Raw genomic sequence first — 25,130 nt, forward strand, 5'->3', positions numbered from 1 at the left:
TGCTCCGTTCCAGTGTAAGAGCAGGAACACCCGGAGTGAGGGAACACAGACTCTCCTCTGACTGATGTCAGTTTGTGCAAACACAGCGACCTGAGATGATGATGGTGATGGTCTCTACGATGAGACACTTGGCTGCCAGTTCATGTGAAGTTAAAGTAAAGCTTGAAGTATAGCAACAATAATCAAAGGAGGCAGCATGTTCTGAACAAAAGGTTTTATTTTTACTGTGTGTTGTGCGTCAGATGGTCCCTTTGTTTTCTTTCTCTTCTAATAGAAATAAGGCGGCTGCTCTTCCAGCTGCAAATATTCCTTCTCACCAGTCAAGCCTTTTATTTGTCACATGCAAAGTTTGCAGCTGCAGTGAAAGACGGACCTGCCTCCAAACGTCTGACTTTATCTACACTCTGACTACGTGGAGACGCTTGAGCACAGTGTCGTTGTTTCGACAGCAGAGAGGATGTCAGTTGTGACGTCAGTGCTTTCTGTGGCAGCGTGTCGCTACTTTAGCGAACTGCTCGCAGTGGACCCGCCCATCTGCTCCAACACCCGCCTCCTGCAGCAGCTCGTCCACTGAAAACACAGACACAGCTGTCAATCACAGTTAACTCATTTGTTCCAGATGTAATAGAAACCTGTAGAAAGTGTGTATCCATTCTTCTCCCTGTCAGCAGCTCCAGTTTTAGAAAAGCAAACCAATCATCAGCTTTTGTCTGTGATTAGAAGGAAATTCTGATATTTAGTTTTATATTCTGTTTCAGGGCCATAAGTGTGTGCATTCATGTCACATGAATGAAGCATATTTATTCTGATCATTCAGGTTGTCCTGAATAAAATGATGGAAATTAGATGCCAATTTCTTTAAATAAAGTTCTCATTAAAACCCTTTACAGAGAATTTCACAGGTCCCACATGACGGCGGGTGACAGGGTATCAGTATAAACTCAGCCTCCTACAACATTTCCAAGAACCTCGCCACCATGCTAGCTCCCCACCAACTCTACCAACACGGTCCAGAAACTTGCACTGGATCCAGATGAAACCATTGTGTCCTCTGATGTGGTCTCAGTCTTGTATCCCTACAACCGAGGCAGCAGAGACTGTCAGGAAACAACTGCAGACAGAAAACAGAACCAGCTTCACCCTGATACACCTCCACAACGAGGGTTTTTACAGACACAAACATGGATGTGCCATGGGCTCCCTGGTGTGTCCAACCTTTGAAATGGTAAATGGTCTGTATTTGCATAGCGCTTCACAAGCCGGGACTCGAACCGGCAACCTTCAGATTACAAGGCGAACTCCCAACTCTTGAGCCACGATCGCCCGTCGTTTACATGCAGGAAGGGACAGCACCTAGCCGATGATACCGATACATGGACGACACCTGGGTCAAAATCAAAACCCAAGAAGTGGAATCAAATCTGGATAGAAACATCAAATACACCAGGGAAGACACAAAGATAACAGTGCCATGAACACTGAGGACAATGGAAACCTCAACACTGAAGTTTACAGAAGCCCACACACATGGACCAGTACCTCCTCTCTGACTCCCATCACCCTCTGGAACACAGACTTGGAGTAACAGGACCCAACACCAGGCAGAACATGTTCCCTCTAAGCCTGAAGGGAGAAAGAAGGAACGCACACGTAAAGGAAGCATGTGTAACATGTGGCTCTCATCAAATCAGCAAAGATGCAGAAAAAAGAAGATCAGACACCAGCTATGGAGGATGAGAAGGACAAACAGAACAACGCTTCATCCCTGATGTAGCAGGTTTATCAGAGAAACTCAGGAGAGTCTCAACATCCCAGTGCACTTCAGACCACGCTACACACTCAGACACAAACTAAACAGCGTAGTGTAGCAGTGCAGTGAGGAGTGCTCAGACACTGGAGACACCAAACAGCCTCTCGATAAAGCCGTGGCATTTATGAAGAAGTCTTCACAAACTAAAGGACGTCATGTTTCCTTCTTTTTTCCAGCTCCAGGACCTGAATGACTGTGAACCTACATGGATGTAAAGACATGAAGAGTGGCTCGAGATTTTTGCAAAGCGCTACACAACATATGTTTGACATTGAGTAATAGATCCTTTCATTGAGTTTGCATAGAAAGTCATATCTGTTCATAAATGTTGCCTTACAGCCTGTGTTGGGTTTTTTGGCATCGCAGATGAAACTGATAACAGCCGAGTGCTTGAACACCACCACAGGAGAAGCTGAAGCTGCTACGTTATTCAGCAAAAATAAATATTAATGTAATATGCTGTTAAAAAAGTAACAGCACAGCCAGGCCAAATGCTGAAGTTCTCCAAATTCATCAGTTACAAAAAGTATTTGAAGGTTTTCTATGATGTCTTTTTCTTCCCTCGGTGGGATTTTGGGGCTCTTGGTGTTTCATAACCTCCATCTCTTCTTTCTGAGCCATTCCTTGGTGTATTTGTTAGCGCGCTGAGCATCATTATTACTTTCAAAGTTGGACTTTTGTTTTAACTTTCGGACAGATAGCCTCACGCTAGCTTCAAGCACTCTTTGATATGAAAGAGCATTTCTTCCATCGGGCTCCACAGTTGTTTTTGGATTTCAGCGCCTTTAGTCTGCGCTAAAAACATCGATGGTCTGTTTCAGCCAAACAAGTCTATCTTTAATTAGTCGTGCAGAGCGCTTTCTTCCAAAGAGGCGGCTCTTTGAAAGCACAGTGTGCTCAGTGCAAAATAGTTTTGCAGTAATATTCTTCTAAATGAGGACAGGCTTCATTTGTTTCTCTTTTATTTGAAGTATCACAAAACATGCTCTCCTCAGTCGGGTCAATGGTCCTGGACGACTCATGACTCTTCTTACAGTGGACTCGTCCATTTCTAATAACTGGGAGCATTTTTAAATCTCTTTCCTGCTTCTCAACCTTCTCTTTAGAGAGCCTCAGAGAGCTACTTAGATCAAGAAATGATGACATAAAATACTTTAATTACCAATAAGACCGACATGTTTCATGAGCTTTTTGACTGAACTTAAACTAAACCAGCCATTTCTGTAGTTTTTATATTAAACGTTTCAATAACTATTAGCATTTTTTTAAGTTAAATTGCATTTTAGCGTTGCACTTTTTTGACCCGTCAGTGACTTGGTGGATGTGTTGATCAAACATGGCAGTTCTACTAACAGGCCAATCATTTAAACAGAGATGCAGCCAGTTTGTTTCAGTAATGATGAAAGCAACAGAAAGAAAGAAGGATGGATTAGTGTAAGGTGTTCCCTCTCTCTGGAAACGACACAATCATTCAGATGGATTAGACGCGTCCTCGGGGAAATGACGTGTTCTGATAGGAGCTCCTTAAACGACCTTTTATCAGCAGTTAAAGTGGAGAATGGGAACCAGTCAGACGAGTGCAAACCAAAACCCTGCAGGATGTGGAGAAGAACACAAAATATTATGAACCTCCTTATTGCGGCTCCTCCAACCAACGGCCGCGGCAGGCTAAACATGAGGACAACAGGAAACACATGAGATGCACTTCTGTACTATTTGCTCCTTTTATTCCACATGGTACTGTCCACTATACGAATCAGCACATGGGATCAAACTATTAAACAAATGCACAGACTGCACAAACAAAATAACTGCAACTCACAAAAAATTCCCCCAATTACTACACCAAACTACAACATCGGCCTGTGGCATAAATTAGTGCATAAACCATACATCAAGTTACAGTCAAGCTGACTCAAGCTGCGGTCGACAGAAGGTTTCCCCTCATGCTCACCCTACTTTTCTGCTCATCAACATCAGGTGCGGTGAACAGGTGAGTGCAACCACATTTACCACCTAACACACCCATGAGTCACGCCCCATGCCCGTGCACCAGTACAGTGATTGCATTTAAACCAACCCACTTAATCAAAAAAGGAACAACTCATATGGCTCCTACACTCCTCGTGTTCATTCCACATGCATAACAGCACGCATTCTTCTTGCTATGTGAGGCTTCAGGTATTAAAGTCTACAGAAACAATCTCGCTCAGCCATCTGTGGGCAACAAAGAAGCAAAATGCTGAGTTGTTGGTTTGTGATGCTGCAGAGCTCTGTTTTCACTGTCACCAACTTCTGTGTAGAAATGGATTAAAAGTCTGAAATGCTGAAAACTGCAGAGCTCAATGAGCAGTAACTTTGCTGCCTGTAACAACACCGTGCACGAGGATTCACTTCCACTTGTCAAAAGCATGTCTTTGTCCTGTCTTCCTTATATCACAGCAGATGGCCCCGCCCCTCCCTGAACCTGGTTCTGTTGGAGGTTTCTTCCTGTTAAAAGGGAGTTTTTCCTTCCCACTGTCGCCAAAGTGCTTGCTCATAGGGGGTCATTGTTGGGTATATCTCTCTATGTACTATTGTGGGTCTACCTTACAATATAAAGCACCTTGAGGCGACTGGATTAACCCTCTCAGGCTCAAATTAAGTTTTTGTTGCTAATGCACAAGAGAATACCTGCAGTGGTACTTCTGAGTAAAAAAAACTCATAAAACATGTATGTGGGGTAATCGGGTTGTTAGTTTTTAACTGTTGCAAATCTGCAACGCCTGCCTCGAGAGGGTTAAATGTGAGTGGTTTTAGGAGACACTCACCCTCTTTGTCTGTCAGTTTCTCTCCCAGCCCGGTGAGTTTGGCTCGCAGCTCAGAGGCCAGGATGAAGCCTTTCTGCTCCTTGTCGGCCATCCTCATGGCCTCCAAAATCTCCTGCTCTGGCGCCTCCTGCTGGAGCTGCCGGTGCATGATGCTCAGGAAGGTGGAGAAGTCCAGCTCTCCTTCCCGGCCTGTGAGCAGAAAGAAAACAGAGATCTGCTTTTACTGGCACAAAGAAATGAGGCCACTGCAGGAGAAGGGAAGGGCGGGGGAGAAAGTACCACACAGTGTATATGAAATGAGCAAACACTAAAGCAATAAAAGCAAATGTAAAGAGTGTGGCTGTGAGGTAGCTGCTGACGATATGCAGTTAATTAACCAGAACACACACAGCTTCCTCCAGGCTGATCTCAGTGTGTATGAGAGAAACAAGGAAAAACAAATATCACCTCCTTTATGGAAACAGACACAAATATCAAAACTACAGCAAATTTAAAATTACTCCTCAAACTTTCGCAGCTTTCCAGGAAATCTAAGGTTCAGGGGCGCTGACATGGAAACAGGAGCTTCGTTCAGGCTTGCTGTCTTCTTACAACAATGACTGAATAACTTTTTCTTGATCTCAGGATATTAAAATCTTTATCTTCAGGTAAATCCATTAATCTGTCCACATTGGATTATTTATCTCAGCCCCTTCTGTCAAACATGATGGAAATACCAGCCCAATCTTGCATATCAGGGTCTCATTCCTCTGCCACGTCCTCCACCTGACCCAGCTGAGAGACCTGATCTCAGGGATCTGCCCCGGGGTCTCCAGTCTTTGGAAAATAAGGTGAACATTATCCAAACAGTAACACTCTCCTCCAGGACCTCCACAGCCTCTCGTGAGCATACGGGGGAAAGTGGAGGCCGAGAGAATCAATCATCTGCGTCTCCGACAACTTTTCACATGTTTTTGACTCCGTTGGTGCGGTGAGGAAGATGAAGGCAACACAGGGGACAAAGCAAGCAGGTCAGGTTTGATAAACACAAATGGAGCCATTAAGATCACATGAGGTGATAAATGCTTGGTTTGCTCACTGAAATAGCTGCGCTGCTCGTGGGCTGGTGAGCTGAACTGTTTCATTTCAGCACTTTCCCTGATTTGAGTTATTACTGCGTCACCTCAGAAATCAGAAATAAGGAGTCGGAAGGATGATTTCGGGAATACTCTACCCATGTTGTGGCTCAGGAGGTGGCGCTGGACCTCGGAGGGGGTGGGGCTCGACCCAAGGCATCGCATCACTGTTATCAGCTCCTTGGCTTCGATCTTGCCTTTCCGCTGGCGGTCGTACAGCGAGAAACACTCCTTAAACTCTGCGGACACATGAACACGTTATACACATGTGCAGGAGTCCACATTGTTGCTTTGTCATGTGGACAGAGCAGGATCAGTGATGTCAGCAGGTCTCAGCCTGAGTGCGTCACCTGCTGGGAGAAGGTGGATGATGCTAACAAGGTGCAAAGGAAACTAAAGAGCAACTTCAGCCTTCACTCCTGAGACAAACGTGTTAAACTTCACTCACAGCTCCTCCAGAGGCAGCGAGACCGATCGGACACGCGTGCCCGTCCCATCTGCTGCAAATGAGCCTCAAAGGCGCCTTTATCTTTCTGTACCAAGGTTACATCTGTTCACATACTACAGTGGATGCAAAAGTATTCGGCCCCCTTGAACTTGCCCACAAAGAGTGTGGCTGTGAGGTAGCCCCACTTTGCAGTTATTTATTTGTACAAAATGTATGATTTGTGTTCCATTTCTCACGTGTGCACCACTTTGTGTTGGTCTTTCACCTGGAATTCCAATAACATTGATTCATGTTTGTGGCTGTAATGTGACAAAATGTGGAAAAGTTCAAGGGGGCCGAATACTTTTGCAAGCCACTGTACATACTATGTAATACACAGCCGTGCTTCACAGGACTCTGCATTCACTCCAGCCGAAGAACCTGTTTTAGCACCAATAACGTGCAGTGATGTCTTTATCTGTCTCATCACTGTGGAGGAGTTTTAGTTGCGTCGCCTCATTGAGGTTTGCAACATCCGCTCATGCACAGCTCTCTGAGCTCTGCAGCAGCTCCATTCTTTCCTTCTTCAGTCGTTCTGTTGCAGACCTGCTGCTGTGCTGGGATCTTTGTCCTGTTGATGAGCCGGTTTGGTCCAAGCTTCAGCTGTGGGACACACGGCCTCACACTGACTCTACAGAGGAGCTCATGGTCCACTCAGATCATCGTCCCTCCTCCACCGTGCTGACGGCTGTATGAGGTCTTTGGTTTCTTCAAGCTGCTGAAGTCTTGTTCTTTGTTTACATGCAGCTTTGATTCAATTCAATTTTATTCATATAGTGCCAACAACAGTCACCTCAAGGCGAAGATCAAGATGAAGAACAACATCACAGCGATGTGTTGTATCAGAGTTATTTCTTGTTAAATCATATTTCTCATTCAGTTCAGCTTTATTTATACAAATCACAACAACAGTCGCCTCAAGGAGCTTTATACTGTAAGGTCGACCCTACAATAACACATACAGAGGAAACCCAACAATCATATGAGCCCCTATGAGCAGCACTTTGGCGACAGTGGGAAGGAAAAACTCCCTTTTAACAGGAAGAAACCTCCAGCAGAACCAGGCTCAGGGAGGGGCGGCCATCTGCTGTGATTGGTTGGGGTGAGAGAAGGAAGACAGGATAAAGACATGCTGTGGAAGAGAGACAGAGGTTAATAACAGATATGATTCAATGCAGAGAGGTCTATTAATACATAGTGAGTGAGAAAGGTGACTGGAAAGGAAAAACTCAATGCATCATGGGAATCCCCCGGCAGCCTACGTCTATTGCAGCATAACTAAGGGAGGATTCAGGGTCACCTGGTCCAGCCCTAACTATATGCTTTAGCAAAAAGGAAAGTTTGAAGCCTAATCTTGAAAGTAGAGATAGTGTCTGTCTCCTGAATCCAAACTGGAAGCTGGTTCCACAGAAGAGGGGCCTGAAAACTGAAGGCTCTGCCTCCCATTCTACTTTTAAATACTCTAGGAACAACAAGTAGGCCTGCAGAGCGAGAGCCAAGTGCTCTAATAGGGTGATATGGTACTACAAGGTCATTAAGATAAGATGGGGCCTGATTATTTAAGACCTTGTATGTGAGGAGCAGGATTTTAGGCTTTGAAAAACTAAAACGTGCTGCCTTGTTCTTTTTAGAGAGACGAGTCTTGTTTGTTCAGTCTGTTTCTAGCTGCACTGTCACAGATTTTAACCTTTAACCTGCTAACTGAGGTCTGCAGAGTCTGAGATGGAGCTCTTGGGACTTTTGGTGTTTCACAGGCTGGATGCACATCGAGAACACATCCTGTGACCTCAGCTGAGATATTTCCAGTCCACTCTTCCATCCTGTCAAACTGTTTGACACTTAAAGACATTTTAATGATTTTAACAACTCAAACAAGAAAAGCCACTTCTTCCCTTTCCATTGTTGTGTTTGGAACATCAGGGAAATCTCACGATCTTCATCTTTTAATGACTCTTCCCAGCTGATTCGACTGTCATCCACGCAGACACTAAGTTTGCTGAAAACACTAAACTGATTGTAAAATGAGTGAATAAAAGCTGCATCTGTGCATGTTCGCCTGTGTCAGAATAAACTTGTGTCCCGTGGGAAGCCCTGACGGCAGTTTAACAGACTGGAAGATGAGAAACCACCAAACACAAGCAGACTGAAAATCAGTGTTTGGATGCAATACCTCCTCATTAGCAAACACTGCGCTCGGACCCTCGCTGTCTGATCGCGTTAGCGGGTCAGGGAGGTCAGCTGAACTGGAACAAGCGCTGCTTTGTGCCGCAGCGGCCACACAAGACTCTTCTGTCTGATTAAAGTCCTGCTGCCTGTGGCTGAAATAATAACCTGTCCTTCCTGCTGCACAGAGACCATCACTGTCAACGCTTCGTCATCTGAATGCATCAGTTTAAGTTCCAGCAGTAAGCAGCTGTGTCAGGACAGCAAGGGCACACGTGTCAGCATCTTACCGTTAATCTGATCCTGAGTCAGGAACTTTGCCTGGAATGAAAGCAGGAACAGCATTAACAGAAATCTGGACGACAGCGTGAAGCTTCAGCGGGGACGTTATCTCACCATTGTGTCTGCTGTTGTGACGAAGCAGCCGGCTGTCAGCGCTCAGGAAAACTGATCCACGCTCTGAAAGATGAGGAATGTAACGGGAGCGGACGGCGGATGCTGGCTGGGACAGCCAGGCTCATCCCTCTGCTGCTGAGGTGTCGCGTTTATGTTTGAAAGCATATATATTTAATATCACACATGCTGCACATACGAGCAGCTGAAAGCCTCCTACACACCTCTGTTCACCTCTGACCCACGTGACCAGGGTCAGAGGTGAACAGTCAACACTGGAGGACTCCTGAACGCCTAAAAACTGCTGCAAAATCAACAATTATTTGAAACAAAATTCAGTTTTCATTAGATGGAGCAGATACTCTCAGAGAGTCGATGCACAGGAGCAGAAAAGGATTAAAGGTTAATATTATTTCTAGAGCTACACATATTTTTTTTTATCTTAAATCTGTAAAATGCTGTTTAGTTGGAAACCTGTGAATTCTTCTGTCTAAAGACAGACTCGGTGAATCGCTCACTGTAGGTTATTTAAAAGTAGAATGGGAGGCAGAGCCTTCAGTTTTCAGGCCCCTCTTCTGTGGAACCAGCTTCCAGTTTGGATTCAGGAGTCAGACACTATCTCTACTTTTAAGATTAGGCTTCAAACTTTCCTTTTTGCTAAAGCATATAGTTAGGGCTGGACCAGGTGACCCTGAATCCTCCCTTAGTTATGCTGCAATAGACGTAGGCTGCCGGGGATTCCCATGATGCACTGGGGGTTTCTTCTTCACTCACTATGTGTTAACAGACCTCTCTGCATTGAATCATATCTGTTATTAACCTCTGTCTCTCTTCCACAGCATGTCTTTATCCTGTCTTCCTTCTCTCACCCCAACCAATCACAGCAGATGGCCCCGCCCCTCCCTGAGCCTGGTTCTGCCGGAGGTTTCTTCCTGTTAAAAGGGAGTTTTTCCTTCCCACTGTCGCCAAAGTGCTGCTCATAGGGGGTCATATGATTGTTGGGTTTTTCTCTGTATGTGTTATTGTAGGGTCGACCTTACAGTATAAAGCTCCTTGAGGCGACTGTTGTTGTGATTTGTATAAATAAAACTGAACTGAATGAGAAATATGATTTAACAAGAAATAACTCTGATACAACACATCGCTGTGACGTTGTTCTTCGTCTTTATCGGAGCTCTTATCGCGGTGTGCTCGTATAAACCATACTCTGAGCCTGAAGCCTCTCTCTACATGAACTGAGGTTGTATTAGAGCACGCTGCTGAATTTAATACATTGAGGATGTTTTTGAGGCATAACTCCTCCAAATTAAATTAAAAAGAAGGTTAAATTAAAAGATCTGAGAACTGAGACTTTGGGTATTCAGATACATTTACTTGGTTCAGTTTTATTCACATATATATCCACGCATATTTAAACAAATATTTGATTTTATATATTTCAGCTGCATTTTTCATGTTTCTTAGGGAAAATCCTTGAGCGTGAGCTGAGGAGAAGGAATATTTTTGGTGGTTTGTGAGCTGCTTTCAGTTTTTGTATCCCAGTAATAAACAGGTGGAAAAGTGTGGATGCTGTGAGGCTGTATTTCTTATATCCAGTGAAAACCATAAACAGTTTCATCATGGCGTTCCTGTGATTCTGCGACAGATCCTCATTCTTCTCCTTCTAACTCCGTCATATGTGGCTCATCTGGTGGAGGTGGAGCGTGTAGACGGTGCAGGGCCGTGGGATGTAGATCAGTCCGGGGACTGTCGTCCTCAGGATGCTGTCGTTCCACAGACAGGCCACCCAGATCGCCACCAGGATCAGAGCTGCAGAGAAACTATCAGCACAGAGTCAAACAAAGGACGTCTTATGTAGGAGTTTGCAGGAAGGCAGCAACCACTCAACAAGCAGTTGGGAAATGCTCATTTTCCCCAGCGTGTCACCAAACAGTCGCCTGTGTGAGCGGAGCTTTGGGCCCACAGATGGAGAAGAAAAGGGTGGAGGACAGTGAAAACGAGCCATCTGCGTTAATGATGTGAGATGTTGTTTTAACTATTATTGATCCTGAGAGCCTGAATGAGTCGGTGTATTACCAACTTAACCTTGAACCTTTAATGTTGGTCGACTAAAAACCTGAAAACATAATTATTTATGTTTCCCAGTTTGCTCATTCGCTGCGTTTTCTCTTTTTTTTTTACCTGTAGAACATGAAAAGCCCATCACTGTTGAGAAACAAGCCCCGCCTCCTCTGATGCATCACTGTAGTGGTCATGGCGAAGAAGGTGAAGGTGAAGAGGATGAAGGTCTGTCCTTCTGTGATTAAATACCTGTCGCCAGGGACAAAGAGAAGCATAACCAATCAGCTCAGTGGCTCCATCAGGTGGCCGGTGGGTGAAGTCGCCCTGCAAACGTCCACTGGTGTAAGCAGACCAAGCCGCTTCAGGGATCATTTCAGGGGAGGAGCCAGTTGGTTCGTTTTGAAGCTGTTTTTCTATAGGTGAGTGTGAGGAAGCTTCCTGCCATGTTAAAAATGTGTTTTCCACTCAGTTTCAGTGTAATTCTAACTGACCAGAGTGCAACATAAGTGCACATCGGGCAGTTTTCCACCGTGTGTGTTTCAGTAAGGTGACCGTATTTTGATTTTCAATAAATAGGACACTTGGACCAGTCATGAAGAACTTTAATAACACTGTTTCATATTTAAACTATGCTTTCTCTGTACGGTTAATGAATGGTGACATAAAAAAGGTCATATAGGCTTTTACAAGTCAACGAGTGCAAAAAAAGAGGACGGTTGGTCACCGTAGTTACAGTGAATCACAATCGTTTGAAACTTCCTGCATCCGCCAGCAACCTTTTGCTATCCAGCTGCAGAACGCACTTTGTCTCCGTCACACTCAGAGGTCTGAGGCTTTCACTATTTGTGTGTCAGAAAAATGATGAATTTTAGGTTTGTGTGTGAAAACAGCCATTCACCTGTTTGATGCGTTTATGTTGAAGGGAGCAGTGAACTGAAAAAGTTGCTTTAATTTAACAGCAGAGAACGAGCAAAGGTTTAAAAACTGCAACCAGCAGAAGCACAAAGTAAAACACTCGTTTGGTATTTAAAGGTCTGAGTCGACCTTCACTCGCTTCTTGAATTCTGTCCTCACTGCATAAACCAGGAAGTCAGCAACACCTGAGAAGCAGCTAATCAATTATTACTAACAGCTGGAGGTGATCACACACACACACACACACAGCCTCAGGTGGTCGGGTATTGTTCTTCAACTATTTACAGGTGAGTTCAGCTGTTACCTGGTGGGAGGACAGCCAGCAGATTAAAGCAAAACTTTCAAATGTCCGAAATTCAACATAATGAAGATTTAACTTATAAGAGTTCTAATTACTGATATTTCTTTATTAAAACTCAAAATATCCACGATTATCTGTGACTTCAGCTGTGACCTGTGATTAAAACAAATATTTAAAAAATGATAATATTATTTTATCACTTAGCTTCAGTCCAACTCGGCCACCACAAAGGTCATTTTTGTCCATAAAGAAGCAAATATGGCGTCTTAAACTAAAAATAAAAACATGCTTTTATTTTATACTCACGCACTAGTCAAAATTCATTCTGTATATTTTTCACGTCCACGCGTCTAAACTGTGTGTGTGCCGCTGTGATTGTATACTGGGAGAATATTTCATGCTCTGTAACTTCAAAGCTTCTCCGTTGTGTTCGTTGTTTCTGCTGCTGGGAGCCACCTGACCCCTGAGCTCTTTAGATCTTCTTAATTATGAATGAATTTAATTTTGTTCTGCCTGGCTGGCTGGCTGTGTGAGTGAGTGTCTCAAAAATATGGAAATGTCCTGGAGTAAAGTCGAGAATGAGCCTCTGCACGTCTGACTCTCACACAATACACAAACCTCTCACTGCAGACTAAATGCAGATTTATGTACCTGCTGCTGGACTTTTTTAATTACTACTTTCAGCCAACACAGGTTTCACTTGGTGCCTCCATCTGTTAGCTACTTTGGGTTTAAATAGAAAACTCTGTGGTTAATGTTCCTCTGAGATGAAAATAACAGCTTATTTGATGCTCAGTCATCCAGGTAAGGAAATCCCAGAAAGCCCACTGAAGACGCTACGTCCAGTTTTCAGTGGGAGAAACGGTCCGTCACTCATCCAGGTGACCTCTTGGTGTTGAAACATGTACCTGCAGACTATTCACACCTACAGGCCAGTGGCCACGCCTTCAATGATGAGGATGTAACATCCTGGACAGGGAGGAACGCTGGTTTGAAGGCGGAGTCAAGGAGGCCATTTATGTGAAAAGGGTAGAGACCATCTCTGAATGGAGGAGGGGGCCTAAGGGTACATCTGTCACCATCTTACAATGCTGGCCATTGATTGGTGGTCAAGACAGTTTGCATATTATTGATCAAGGAAGTGACCTCACAGCCCATTGTTCCTTCAGTGGGCTGGTTTCAGTCATTATGCAAATGTCCTATTTCTAAGGTTGGAAAGCTGCAGTCAGCTGAGACTGAAGACGTCACCTGATGATGACGAAGCGTTGATGATGTGTTTTCGATGTCTTGGCTCTCACAGGGCAGACGGACGCATTTCATCAAAACTGGCAATTATTATTCCAAGTTGCTCTTTTTCTTTAAAACTCTGGATTAACGTTGCTGCACGTCTGTAAGCTGCTTTGCAACCCACCTCCAGCCCTTCACATGCTGTTTATGAGCTAAATTAGTATCAGTAAAACCTAAAAGTAAGTTTTGTTCTTCCCTCAGATATTTGCAGGGACTGAACTTTAAGCACGGACAGAGCATGTGCAGAGGATGTTGTAGTAAAGCAGACTGACCAGTAGTAGGCAGCGTTTGGAGCGAGTAGCATCCACGCTGACGGTGGCATCCTCTCCTCCTGCTCCCTGCGACTGAAACAACCATTGAAGAAGAGCACGAGGACGAGGAAGAAAGGGACGTACCTAAGGAGGAAAACGATCCTCGTTACAAGAATAAATGTCAAACATCGACATCGTCTGCTCTTTTGTTGAAAAATCGCTTTTCCTTTGAATTTAAAGCTGCATTTGTTTTTGTCTGTTTTGCAACATTTTTCTGTACTTGTGCTTAATTATAATTATACATTTTTGTCCTCATGTGGAGTCATCGCTTAACACAACACAACAGCTTTTTCTCTTCTTACCACATCATGTGACCAACAGTGTCATCGTAGTGAAACAGCAGCTCAAAGACGTCGACCTGAAAAACACAAAAACTTTATGAACACGAATCAATTTTATTCATTTATTTGTTTTATTTCTCAAATAGCAGATGATGCATCAGTCATTCAACTGTTTCCCCAAGTTCAGATTCACATGTGTCCTCGGGTCTGCGGCGCTGTTCGTCCATCTGGAAGGTTTTGGTGTCAGCTGTCAGATTTCTGCTGCCTTCTGTATGAAGATCAGTGGAGGTTTCTTACATTCTACTTTCTCTGAACCACACTTCACTCACCAGCTTAGACTGAAGGATCAGAATCAATGTGTCAGAAACAGACCTGGAGTCCTTTAAATTCTCACTGTGTTGTTGTGCATTCAGTTCAGATTGTAATGGGGACGAGCTGAACTCTGTATCAGGAGAACAAGTGTTCAGCTTCCGTTTCACTAAATCTGACTCACACCGAGGGAGGATGAGGAGGAGGAGGAGCGGTTCGGTTCTTACAGAAGGATCTCAGCTCAAGGACCCCCTCCTGAGCTCAGATGTATATTTTCCCACCGTTCACGGTCCGGGGTCCTCTCACTGTTTGTTATTCGGTCTTTCGAGTGCAGCACCTACCAGGGCCGAAGGTTTGAGGTTCCTCATTATTGGATTCTCTCTAACAGGCAGGTGCAGCTGGTAACCAATCAGCAGCAGGCGTCTTGTGATGGAGTCTGCCACCAAGTGAAGGGTGGTTCCCATGGAAACGGCGATGATGCCAAGGCGGACGGCGAGGCCCGGGAGCATCCAGGGGCTGCGTTCAAGCATCTGAGACGGAGCAAAGTCAATTAAAACTCAGAAAATCGACACCAAAGGAGTTCGTCGTGTGGGATAGCCTGAGGCGCGTCACAGTTACTTTGAGAAGTATGAGCGGAGCCGTGACGTTGTACAGGAAGTGGAGATGGTCTGCAACCCCAGGATGCTGCAGAGGGAGCCAATCGGCAGGGAGGACGAGCTGCCAAAAACAAGACACTTCATGGTTAGGTTTTCCCAACATTATTCCACTAATGCTTTATTATTATAATAATTATTATTATTATTCCAATGCAGATGAGCGAGGTGGCGTCTTAATGAAAATATAGCGACGACTGAAAGCGATCACGTTTCAGCAGCAGAACAAAACAGATGCTGAATGTCCTGTTAGGCTCCCTCTGGGTGAAAATAGAAAGTCCCGAAATTAAGCGCTAGTCATCGTTTTGTTACCATGACGACAGGACGGCCAACATCCAGGATCCAATTCTGGAAGGTGAAGCTGAGCCAGAGGTCTAGGTGGAAGCGAGGCCTCGGCAGAACCGCCTCCACCTGCGTGGAACCGGCCGAGCGGCTGCAGGACACAGAGACGAGCGGAGGAACGTAAACGCACCGTTAACACAGAAAAAACATAGAAGCAGCTGAAACAGGAAGACGGGAAAATGGGAGCTCGGTGATTGCAAAAGGTGAAAAATGTCTCCAGCCTTCACAGGTTACGGACGTCAGGAGGTCTGAAACAACAGCACAGAGCCTGTTTGAAGGGAGGCTGCAGTGGACTCTGACTCTCAGACTTATACGAGCTTATACTGACTAGTTTAAGAGAATGGGTCGTATGAATAAAAAGAGCTTGTCTTCCATTGAAGTTAAATTGATATTCAGACCTGTCTGAAATCTCACAGAGCCCTCGTCTGGGCGCACACGCTGGACTGATCTCAGGAGCTGAGTTATGGATGTGGAGCGGGCTCCTTAGGTAAACTGGTCCTGGATGAGGGCCCAGAGGGCCACACAGAAGAAATCAAGTGCCCTGACCCTGGAGCCAGGACTGGGGAGGAGGGGCCACCTTTCTCTGGGCCAGGGGTGTCAAACAAAAGGTCTGGGGGCCAAAAGTGGCCCAGCAAAGACCCAAATCTGGTCAAATGAACAGCTCTGGATGTGTTAAAGCAGACGTAAGTGTTGGTTTTAAACATTTTTTACAAGTTTTACAGAAACAGACAATCAACTAACAGAAGTTCCTGTTTTTTCACAATCGAAGAAGTTTATTATTTTCATCATGAGGCACAGTTAAAAATGTAGTTTATTTCTCACACGTTTTAGAGTTGTGCTGATAGATATTTCTTTCATTTACTACAGCAGCGTTTCTTTATCATGAGGTGTTTTCAGGAAAGTCGGACTAACAGGAGGCCCTGAGCTGAATCTGGAATACTTTTATGAGCCCTGAGGAGAACTCAAGGACATGGACGAATAGATGGATGCAAGGATGGATGGCACAGTTTAGAGGTTAAAAATTTCATCTAATCTCATGAATTAATTAGTAAATAAATAAATTAGATGTTTCTGTAGAGGCGTCTGCAGATGTCTTTTAATCATTGGTCCAAAGCTGTGACATTAATTAAAGGTGAATAACTGATTATGGGTGGGAATTATGAGAAATTGAACTGCACAAACCTGCACATGAAAGCTGCTGCACGCAGAGCTGGGTTCTCTCTCTTCCTCGTGGACGTCTTCGTGTCTGTCCGTAAAGTCATATTCTCTGCGTTATTGTCCTTTTCATTCCCACCGAGGTGTCAGTCCCACAGCGAGCACCGGTGCTCCAGAAACGGTTTCTCTTCATCTGAAATAAATCAAAGCAAATGATTTCACCAGCACAAACACAGAGCTTCTACAGGAAGTCCATCCATCAGGTTAATCTGTCAGCAGATTAGCATTAATCTGCACAAACCCCCCCTCCCAGTTTTTATTAGATTAATCTGGTTTAGATGAGCTGATCTCAGAGCTTATGGTCCTGGAGTTCAGTGTAAAGAGATAAAAACCTCAAAAACATGTTTTCATTTTACTGAAAAGGAAAAAATGAACCTGCAGCATCTGACTGAGCAGAGCTCAGACTGAGCTTGCTCTGCTGAAAGTCAGCACTTTGTAGTTTGAACTGCTTTCAGGTGACATCAGGCTGACTGGGACAGTACAGCTATAGCTCATCTTTTCACCTGCCGAGTGAAAGTAAAAAACCCAAACTTTGAAACCACATAATCACAACTACATTTTTTAAGCAGTCAAACAGTCTCAAAATGAATCTGCCTGAAATGCAGCATAAAATCAGGGAATGTACAGAACATAACGGATTAATGGCCTCTCAAGAAAAACACCACACTCACACTTTAATAAGTGTTAGAGAAAAAAACTGTATGGCAATTAATAAGAAAGAAATTGATTAATGACACATATCAAAAATTAATAATATAAAAATTGCAAATTTACCACAACTTGACACAAAAATTTAAAATAAGCAAAAGAAAAACTGGAAGATTTCCTTTTTAAAAATGTGAAAAATAATAATAATAATAATAATAATAATAATAATAATAATAATAATAAATTATAGGCAATTTAAAAAACAAACTACGAAATATATGAAATATTTAGACAAATTTCAAAATAATCTGAAGCTTGGGAAATTAATGGCAAAAAATATCTATATAATTTTTTTTTTATCTTAATTTAAAATTCAAGTTAAAGTCATTATTTTATACTAAACCAATTCAAATGGATATCTCGTGATTATCCTGACGGTTTTTGTTTTGATGAGCAGATGCAGTAATTGACCCGGACCAGAGGGTGGCGCTGCAGTGCGGGCCCTCTCGCGGTGAGCAGAAGAAGAAGAGGCGGGAACAGAAGTTGCTGGAGAACGTTCCTGTCGGAGGTGTTTTAAAGCGGAAACTTCCGTGAACGCTGAAATCAGCTGTTTGTTTCTGAGTGTTTGACGCTGCGGGACGTCGTTTTTATTTTCAGCAACAACAGGAGGTGTCATTTATCTGACCTTTGACCTCAGACACGCTTTGGAAGCCGCTCGCTGACGTTAGCAGTTAGCCGTCGGAGCTAACCGGTCCACTCGCTCTGCTGCTGCCCGGAGACTCACACCCAGAGTCCAGTGCTTATAGTCAAACCAGCCGGGACCTCTGAACGTTTCCTCCGGGGCTGTAGGTAGGAGAGCCGTTTCATGTCACCCCCGGGGCCGGTGTGGACTCTTTAATGGGAGGCGGATCGCTCCGGGGGAGTGGACGCTGTCAGTTTGGAAGAACGCGGAGCTCCTGGCTTCCTCTCGGGCTCTCATGGAGTCTCTGGCCGGGTATGTGTACAAGGCTGCCAGCGAGGGCCGAGTCCTGACCCTGGCCGCGCTGCTGCTGAACCACTCCGAGGCGGAGACGCAGTTCCTGCTGAGCTACGTGACCCACCTGAGCGGCCAGAGGTCCACCCCGCTGATCATCGCGGCGCGGAACGGCCACGACAAGGTGGTCCGGCTCCTCCTGGACCACTACAAGGTGGACACCGAGCAGACCGGCACGGTTCGGTTTGACGGGTACGAGCTCACCCGAGGCTACCTGCGCTCCACAGCCAGGTTTATTACTCAGATATCACCAGTTTCATGAAGTCAGGCAGGACAGAGGTCACGCAAAACTCAAAGTGTTTGTTAAAAGAAAAACCGAGTTTACAGAAATTCGTCTGATGTAGTTTGACTGGTCCTCACCTGCTAACCTGCTGCACCAGCTTATGTCCACAGCAGCTTTCATATAGTGCCCTAAATAAGTGTCAATCAAACTAATCTTGGGAAATGAATAAACTTAACAGAAGTTAACAGAAACAAAACTGGTGCATTTGTGAAAAAAAGGGTCAGAGGTTAAAAATGGAAAAAGTCTGACATGATGATGGAGAACTAATAAGACATTTTTGTTGGAAACAGTTTTGGAGGATGTTTAAAAAGGACAATTATTACATTTTACAGCTGTTAGCTGCTGTTAGTCTGCATTAGTGAAACTGTTTGAAATGGATCTGTCGTTGTTGGAGGAGGAGGAGGAGAGCGGGATGATGAAGGCGTACATGTGTGAAAGTCATAGTATGGTCTGACAGCGGTTTGTGGTGTTTGGGGATAAGTCGTACTCTGTGCGGGCGTCTCTGATCACATACATAAAATGTGATCAGGTGAAAAGACGATTTCCATCTCGGCCACTGTATTCCACTTCCACACGCTGCGAACCATATATACCGAATATTTTAATGGATTAATTCTAAGTTGATTCAAATTCAAATTTTATTTGTCACGTACACAGTCATACACAGTACGATATGCAGTGAAATGCTTGGACAACTGCTCGTGACCTAAAGAAAACAAAAAAGGAAAAGGCTATGAATAAGATAGGAAATAAATATGAAAAATTAAAAAGGGTAAATTTAACTAGGAAGGAATAAAATATAAATTAATGTTAAAAATGAAATAACTGTACAACACAAATTAGAATGAAGGGTAAATTTAACTGGGAAGAATAAGATAAAGATAAATATATAAATTAAAGTTGAAAATAAAATAACTGTACAACAAAATACACAATATAGAACTATATAAGAATGTATGAAGAAATCTAAATATAAATAAATATATACACAATAACAGCAGCTGTACAAGTATTAACTGGAAATGAAGAATATAGTGACCAGTGTTGTGCAAAACCAAAGTCCAGAAAGTCCAGTGTGTGTGTAAGAACTGTATGTGTGGGTCAGTACTGTGTGGTGGTGTGATTGAGAGACCGTATCGCCTGCGGGAAGAAGCTCCTCCTCAGTCTCTCTGTGTTGGTCTTCAGGGAGCGGAATCGCTTTCCTGACCTCAGCAGAGAGAACAGTCTGTTGTTGGGATGGCTGAGGTCCTTCACCATCTTCCTGGCCTTGGTCCAGCACCGCCTGCTGTAGATTGAGTGCAGGTCAGGGAGGGGTGATGCGAACACATCAAGAGGATATATATGAATACTATAATCTGGTTTCTATCAAATACTCTAAAAAAATGAGGTACTGTATGTTTACCGTTATATAAGCGATCTGTTTCACTGCAGCGAGGTCTGCCTGTAAACGTGCTGTTAAATGTTCTTCAGTGCTTTACGTGATGAGGCTGAAGGCTCAGTTAGATAATCAGAGCACCTTTGAAGTGATAAGAGAATCCGGATCACGGGGAAAGACCAGGTTTCTGTTTCATTTTAAAAGCATTGAAACCAAAAGCTTCATTCAGCGGCTCTTTACCTCAGCAGAAGGTGTTTGCTTTTTAAATTATTCCTCGTTTAATGAGCAGTTTGTCAGGAAACAGATGAGCAGCCTGAGGGGTCGACATGCTGCAGGTCTGCTGCCGCTATCCAAACATGACGGTTCAGAGTCTCCGTGGAACGGCACAAAGACCGCGGCGTTTTATCTCTGATGGTTCAAACATCTCGTGGAGGTCGACAGATGTATTCAAAGCATGTCTGTGTCCTCTGGTCCTCAGTCATCAACGTCACAGTCAGTCCCACTGTGTGCTCTCTGCAGTAAAGGAAGAGGGCGCGCTTGATTCATAACCAGACAAAAGAGAGCTTGAATTTTACTGAGATTGTTCTGTTTTCATGAGTTTTGGTAAACTGACACCTGCTCTACGTAAACGGCTTTCATTTAGAAAACACTGAATGGGTGAAGGACAGAACTCCTGAAAATTACAATTCAACCAACAGTTGAATCTGTTTTTATTGTTCTTGTAGTCGTTACTGTCGTTGTTGTTTGAATCGTGACCATTTAACCGGAGGATGATGACACGTTAACGTTTGTTGTCTCTGGCCTGCAGCTACGTCATCGACGGTGCCACGGCGCTGTGGTGTGCAGCCGGCGCAGGACACTTCGAGGTGGTGCGTCTTCTGGTGAGTCACCACGCCAACGTCAACCACACCACCATCACAAACTCCACCCCCCTGCGAGCCGCCTGCTTCGACGGGCGTCTGGACATCGTTCGCTACCTGGTGGAGCACAACGCCGACATCAGCATCACCAACAAGTTCAACAACACCTGTCTGATGATTGCCGCCTACAAAGGCCACACGGAGGTGGTGAGGTTCCTGTTGGAGAAGGGGGCGGACCCCAACGCCAAGGCCCACTGCGGGGCCACCGCGCTGCACTTTGCAGCTGAGGCAGGACATCTGGACATTGTCAAAGAGCTGATGCAATGCCAGGCATCCATGGTGGTGAACGGGCACGGCATGACGCCGCTGAAAGTGGCGGCGGAGAGCTGCAAGGCTGACGTGGTGGAGCTGCTGCTGGCGCACGCCGACTGCGACCCTCACAGCCGCATCGAGGCCCTGGAGCTGCTGGGCGCCTCGTTCGCCAACGACAGGGAGAACTACGACATACAGAGGACGTACCACTACCTCCACGCGGCCATGATGGAGCGCTACCGCGATCCAGACAACAACATCACCAAGGAACTGTTCCCAGCCGTCGAGGCTTACGGAGGGCGCCGCGAGTGTCAAACGCTGCAGGACCTGGAGGCCATCAGGGTGGACCGCGACGCCCTGCACATGGAGGGACTGATGATCCGAGAGCGGATCCTGGGCTCGGACAATATCGACGTGTCGCATCCGATAATCTACCGTGGCGCCGTCTACGCTGACAACATGGAGTTTGAACAGTGCATCAAGCTGTGGCTGCACGCCCTCCGCCTGCGGCAGAAAGGAAACCGCAACACGCACAAGGACCTGCTGCGCTTTGCCCAGGTGTTCTCGCAGATGGTCCACCTGAAGGAGCACGTGTCAGCCGCCGCTGTCGAGCAGGTGCTGAGTTGCAGCGTTCTGGAGATTCAGCGCAGCATGGTTCGCGTGGAGGCCGCCGCTGAATCCGAGCTGCCACAGGCCATGGAGAGTTACGAGTCCAACGTCTTCACCTTCCTGTACCTGGCGTGCATCTCCACTAAAACCACCTGCAGCGACGCGCAGCGCGCCGCCATCAACAAGCACATCTACGACCTGATCCAGCTAGATCCGCGGTCACGCGAGGGCGCCTCGCTGCTCCACCTCGCCATCAGCTCCACCACGCCGGTGGATGACTTCCACACCAACGATGTGTGCAGCTTCCCCAACGCGCAGGTCACCAAGCTGCTGATCGACTGCGGCGCGCAGGTCAATGCCATCGACAACGAGGGCAACACGCCGCTGCACGTCATCGTCCAGTACAACCGGCCCATCAGCGACTTCCTCACGCTGCACGCCATCATCATCAACCTAGTGGAGGCCGGCGCGCACACGGATATGACCAACAAGCAGAACAAGACGCCGCTGGACAAGAGCACGACGGGCGTGTCCGAGATCCTGCTGAAGACGCAGATGAAGATGAGCCTCAAGTGCCTGGCGGCGCGCGCCGTCCGGCAGCACCAGATCACGTATCGCAACCAGATCCCCAAAACGCTCGAAGAGTTCGTGGAGTTCCACTGACGCCGGACGATTTTTAAAAACGTTTTTCTAACAGTTCACACGGTGCTGAGGTTGGCAGCTCAGATCGTTTTTTGAGCATTTTTTTATAAAAAAAATCTTTTTTTTTCTTTTCGGCAGCACCAGGCAGCTTCCTGTTTTGCCTTACCTCTCTGCCAGGAAGCTGCCGCCACGTCGCCGCGATTGTGTAAGAAGAAATGATCGGACCGAAGGAACGAGTGCCTGAAGAGACGCCGCCGGACGACCGAGCTCAACCACCAATCAGCCGTCGCGCAGAGGATTATTTTTTAATTGGAGAGAAGTTTTTATTGGGGTTGTTCCTGACTGTGGCGGGTCGAGGCTGAATTCAGACGTCTGCTTCATCACGTTTGAGTTCAACTTTTTCTTCTGGCTCTAAAGAAACTGTGCGGACACTCCTGCTCTGAATCCTTCCACGCCCTTTTATTTATAGTTGTGGGTATTTATTTGGGCAGCGTTCAGCCTTTTTCTCATCAGCTGTGTCGGGTTTTGTTTTTGTTGTTTTTTTAATGAGATTTCTGATAAAATAACTGCAAATGAGCTGCTTTGACTTTCTCTCACTGTCTGAGAAATTCTAAAAAGAAACAGCATAAAAAATGTCAAAGTTTAGTGTTAGAAAGAAAACAGACGACCTTTACACGGAGTCTCATCAGATTTGTCTGAATGCAGATTTTATGTCCCGATAAAGTTAGTTTTTTTTTTAGTTAATGGATAAGTACGTGCCAAAAAGCCTCCGCCGAGGGTCGAACTGAGTCTTGAAGCCCAGATTCAGTTGAAGTGTTCAAACCGACGTCTCTCCTGCTGTTGTAGAAATTTTGATGCCATAACGTGACAAAGTTTTATTTTATTCTAACTTTTGACACCAGGATGTGAAAAGTGAGCCAACAAAAGGCTCGTCAGTCGGTCTCTTACGGTTTAGATAACGAGCACATCTCAAGCTCGCCGTGATGGATGTTTCTCCACGCTGACTCTTGGGAAGCTGCGAGCGTTTCGGGGGCGGGGGACTCGACTGCCGGCGGCCTTCCGACTGACACGTGGGGAGCTGGTGCGGCGTCGCCTGGGCGTTAATGACCATATCTGCGTCACCCTTGCACACTCGCAGACTTGAAAATTGACCGAGGCGTTGGGGATCTGCAGAACCGCCCGTGGAATTTACTGTAATGTTTTGGCGTTTGTTGAAAGCCTCTCGTGTTGGTGAACGCCCCGCTGCAAGAATCAAAGATTTTAAAACTGGATCTGAAACCAAACAAGGAAAAGAAATCAGTTTTGAGTGCAGGTTTCAGATTTCTGCATCGTAGGCGTCACCTCACCGGGATCAGCAGTGCCTTTAAGTAAAACGTCCGGATAATCCCGACTCGCATCCAGTCTGATGGGCCGTTTCTGGCTTTAAGTTTTAATATGAGCGTCGTTAAAGTGAGTGGTTGAGAAATAAATGGTAATCTTACTCGGTGCTAGCGTTTAGCGGTGTGAGACTGGAGTCGGCGGATTAATTTTCCAGATCTGGAGCAGGATCCTCCAGGAGGGACGTTAGAGGATGAAGGTTTTGATCGATGCTCTGCGGGCGTTTTTTGCATTCCTGCCGGATGTTGAATATCGACGCCGCGGCGTTTTATTTATCTGGGAGCAGGTCCGACTCTTCTCACATCCCTCCCCTACTGAAGCTGCCTGTCACTTTATAAACACCTTTAACCCAAACGTCACGTTCGTGAACATTTGTGCTCAGGTCGTTGAGCTTTAGATGCTCGCTAAGGCCCGGCCTGTTTGGTCCAAAGTGAGGATGAGACGTTTGAGAGCAAAGCTGTGGATGCTCCAGCAGAGGCCCGCTCTTATTTTCCACACAGGTGCCAAATCTCACCTGCTCTCATGTTTATTGCAATAATATGATGTTCAAATGTAGACCTGAGGTGGGAATGGTGTGAGATTTAGAAAAGTTTCCTGCTGATGTTTCCTCCTGTGTTTAACATCAGACTTTATTATAACACTTGGGAGGACGGCCAAGCGTTCGGGTTGTTTTACTCTGTTTGGGAGCGCTCGCACCTCAATTGACCGTTAAACATCAGGTTTAACAAGCCGATCATGGTGGAAACTTTCTCGAGGCTCTTCTTGGGCCACCGTTTGGCGTCCTGTAATCAGGTGTTGGAGAGCGTTTGCTCTCCTAATAAAACTCCAGCTTTTATTACCCATGTGCTCACAGGGCATTAGTCTGTGCCATCCACAGAGCTCGTTCTGTTTAATTCATTTTTAATTTCTTACAACTATCATTGCAGGAGTGTTTGTGTCCTGGTGGGACCTTTTTTTCATTAAAAGCAGGTTTCTGTGGCTGAGATGAAGCCAAAGATGCTCAGTGTGCCAGGAAAACGTAAGAGATGTCAGCTGATGGGTACTTCCTGCGGGGTGAATGCTGTTAAATTAAAGTCTTCTGTCTGAGCTCAGCTGCTGTGTCCTGTTGTTGATTTCTTTTCCGTCTTTGAAATTGAAACTGCCAAAATTCAGATGAGTAAAGTGTCCAGGTTCAGGACTGCGGGGTTCCCAGCAACCACCTCAACGTGAGGAGGAAGAGCGGCTGAACGCCGAGCTCTTCAGCCTGTCTGAGGAGGAGCCTTGTGTCTGCGATGGCCGCCTTATTTCTGCCACTGGGCGGGAAAATGCAAACCACGAGTAAGGTAAATTTCTGAAAAAAGTTATTGGAAACGATTCTGCAATCATTCAAACGTCGGGTGTTTCAAACTTTCAAGCTGCTTCTTTATAAGATTTCCAAATGTTTAAGTCGGAACTTCATTGCACATCGACGTGCGGGAGAACGTGACACAATCCCAAATTTCAAGGATCAGAACCTCCAGATGTGTGGGTGTGTTTTGTGAAAACATATAAAAAACTGA

The 25,130-nt window shown here is 45.4% G+C and overlaps 3 protein-coding genes across 5 annotated transcripts; 1 reads left to right on the plus strand and 2 right to left on the minus strand.

The window, feature by feature from the left end:
* Positions 1-229: 229 nt before the first annotated feature.
* On the minus strand, positions 230-8,887 carry calml4b (calmodulin-like 4b). Of its 2 annotated transcripts, XM_086302699.1 has the most exons (5): positions 8,782-8,887; positions 8,676-8,706; positions 5,834-5,974; positions 4,621-4,809; positions 230-570 (listed from the first exon to the last, which is right to left on the minus strand). In XM_086302699.1, the coding sequence occupies exons 1-5, from the start codon at positions 8,782-8,784 to the stop codon at positions 473-475; spliced, it is 462 nt and encodes a 153-aa protein (XP_086158825.1). In that variant the 5' UTR covers positions 8,785-8,887; the 3' UTR covers positions 230-472. The 2 variants fall into 2 exon arrangements, with proteins under 2 accessions (XP_086158825.1, XP_086158824.1); XM_086302698.1 differs by having other exon boundaries at positions 8,676-8,790.
* Positions 8,888-10,138: 1,251 nt separating this feature from the next.
* LOC147326844 (ceroid-lipofuscinosis neuronal protein 6 homolog) lies at positions 10,139-18,462 on the minus strand. Of its 2 annotated transcripts, XM_086302200.1 has the most exons (9): positions 17,579-18,462; positions 16,421-16,586; positions 15,209-15,329; positions 14,862-14,960; positions 14,585-14,773; positions 13,956-14,011; positions 13,615-13,737; positions 10,960-11,088; positions 10,139-10,598 (listed from the first exon to the last, which is right to left on the minus strand). In XM_086302200.1, exons 2-9 carry the CDS (start codon positions 16,498-16,500, stop codon positions 10,451-10,453), a joined length of 945 nt encoding a protein of 314 aa, XP_086158326.1. In that variant the 5' UTR covers positions 16,501-16,586; positions 17,579-18,462; the 3' UTR covers positions 10,139-10,450. The 2 variants fall into 2 exon arrangements, with proteins under 2 accessions (XP_086158326.1, XP_086158327.1); XM_086302201.1 differs by lacking the exon at positions 17,579-18,462 and having other exon boundaries at positions 16,421-17,036.
* On the plus strand, positions 16,178-24,697 carry fem1b (fem-1 homolog b). Its single transcript, XM_086302199.1, has 3 exons — positions 16,178-16,252; positions 17,559-18,326; positions 20,601-24,697. Exons 2-3 carry the CDS (start codon positions 18,079-18,081, stop codon positions 22,234-22,236), a joined length of 1,884 nt encoding a protein of 627 aa, XP_086158325.1. The 5' UTR covers positions 16,178-16,252; positions 17,559-18,078; the 3' UTR covers positions 22,237-24,697.
* Positions 24,698-25,130: the final 433 nt, after the last annotated feature.

This window comes from Aulonocara sp. 'chitande type north' Nkhata Bay, linkage group LG7, assembly GCF_057382095.1.
Source record: "Aulonocara sp. 'chitande type north' Nkhata Bay isolate Kocher_YH1m ecotype deep benthic linkage group LG7, A_spYH_male_GT1.1, whole genome shotgun sequence".
Taxonomy (NCBI): Eukaryota; Metazoa; Chordata; class Actinopteri; order Cichliformes; family Cichlidae; genus Aulonocara; species Aulonocara sp. 'chitande type north' Nkhata Bay.

What these genes read in the sequence shown, in the direction of transcription:
- LOC147326844 (XM_086302200.1), bottom strand. Translation starts at nt 16,500, where the DNA reads ATGACTTTACGGACAGACACGAAGACGTCCACGAGGAAGAGAGAGAAC. An exon ending in ACCTCAAACCTTCGGCCCTG is followed by an intron (nt 14,012 to 14,584) that starts GTAGGTGCTGCA and finishes TGTGTTTTTCAG; the next exon opens with GTCGACGTCTTTGAGCTGCT. An exon ending in CCAAACGCTGCCTACTACTG is followed by an intron (nt 11,089 to 13,614) that starts GTCAGTCTGCTT and finishes CCCTGGCGACAG; the next exon opens with GTATTTAATCACAGAAGGAC.
- fem1b (XM_086302199.1), top strand. Translation starts at nt 18,079, where the DNA reads ATGGAGTCTCTGGCCGGGTATGTGTACAAGGCTGCCAGCGAGGGCCGA. An exon ending in GGCACGGTTCGGTTTGACGG is followed by an intron (nt 18,327 to 20,600) that starts GTACGAGCTCAC and finishes TCTGGCCTGCAG; the next exon opens with CTACGTCATCGACGGTGCCA.
- calml4b (XM_086302698.1), bottom strand. Translation starts at nt 8,730, where the DNA reads ATGCTGTTCCTGCTTTCATTCCAGGCAAAGTTCCTGACTCAGGATCAG. An exon ending in CCTCCTGAGCCACAACATGG is followed by an intron (nt 4,810 to 5,833) that starts GTAGAGTATTCC and finishes TTCTGCTCACAG; the next exon opens with GCCGGGAAGGAGAGCTGGAC. An exon ending in GAAACTGACAGACAAAGAGG is followed by an intron (nt 571 to 4,620) that starts GTGAGTGTCTCC and finishes CTGTGTTTTCAG; the next exon opens with TGGACGAGCTGCTGCAGGAG.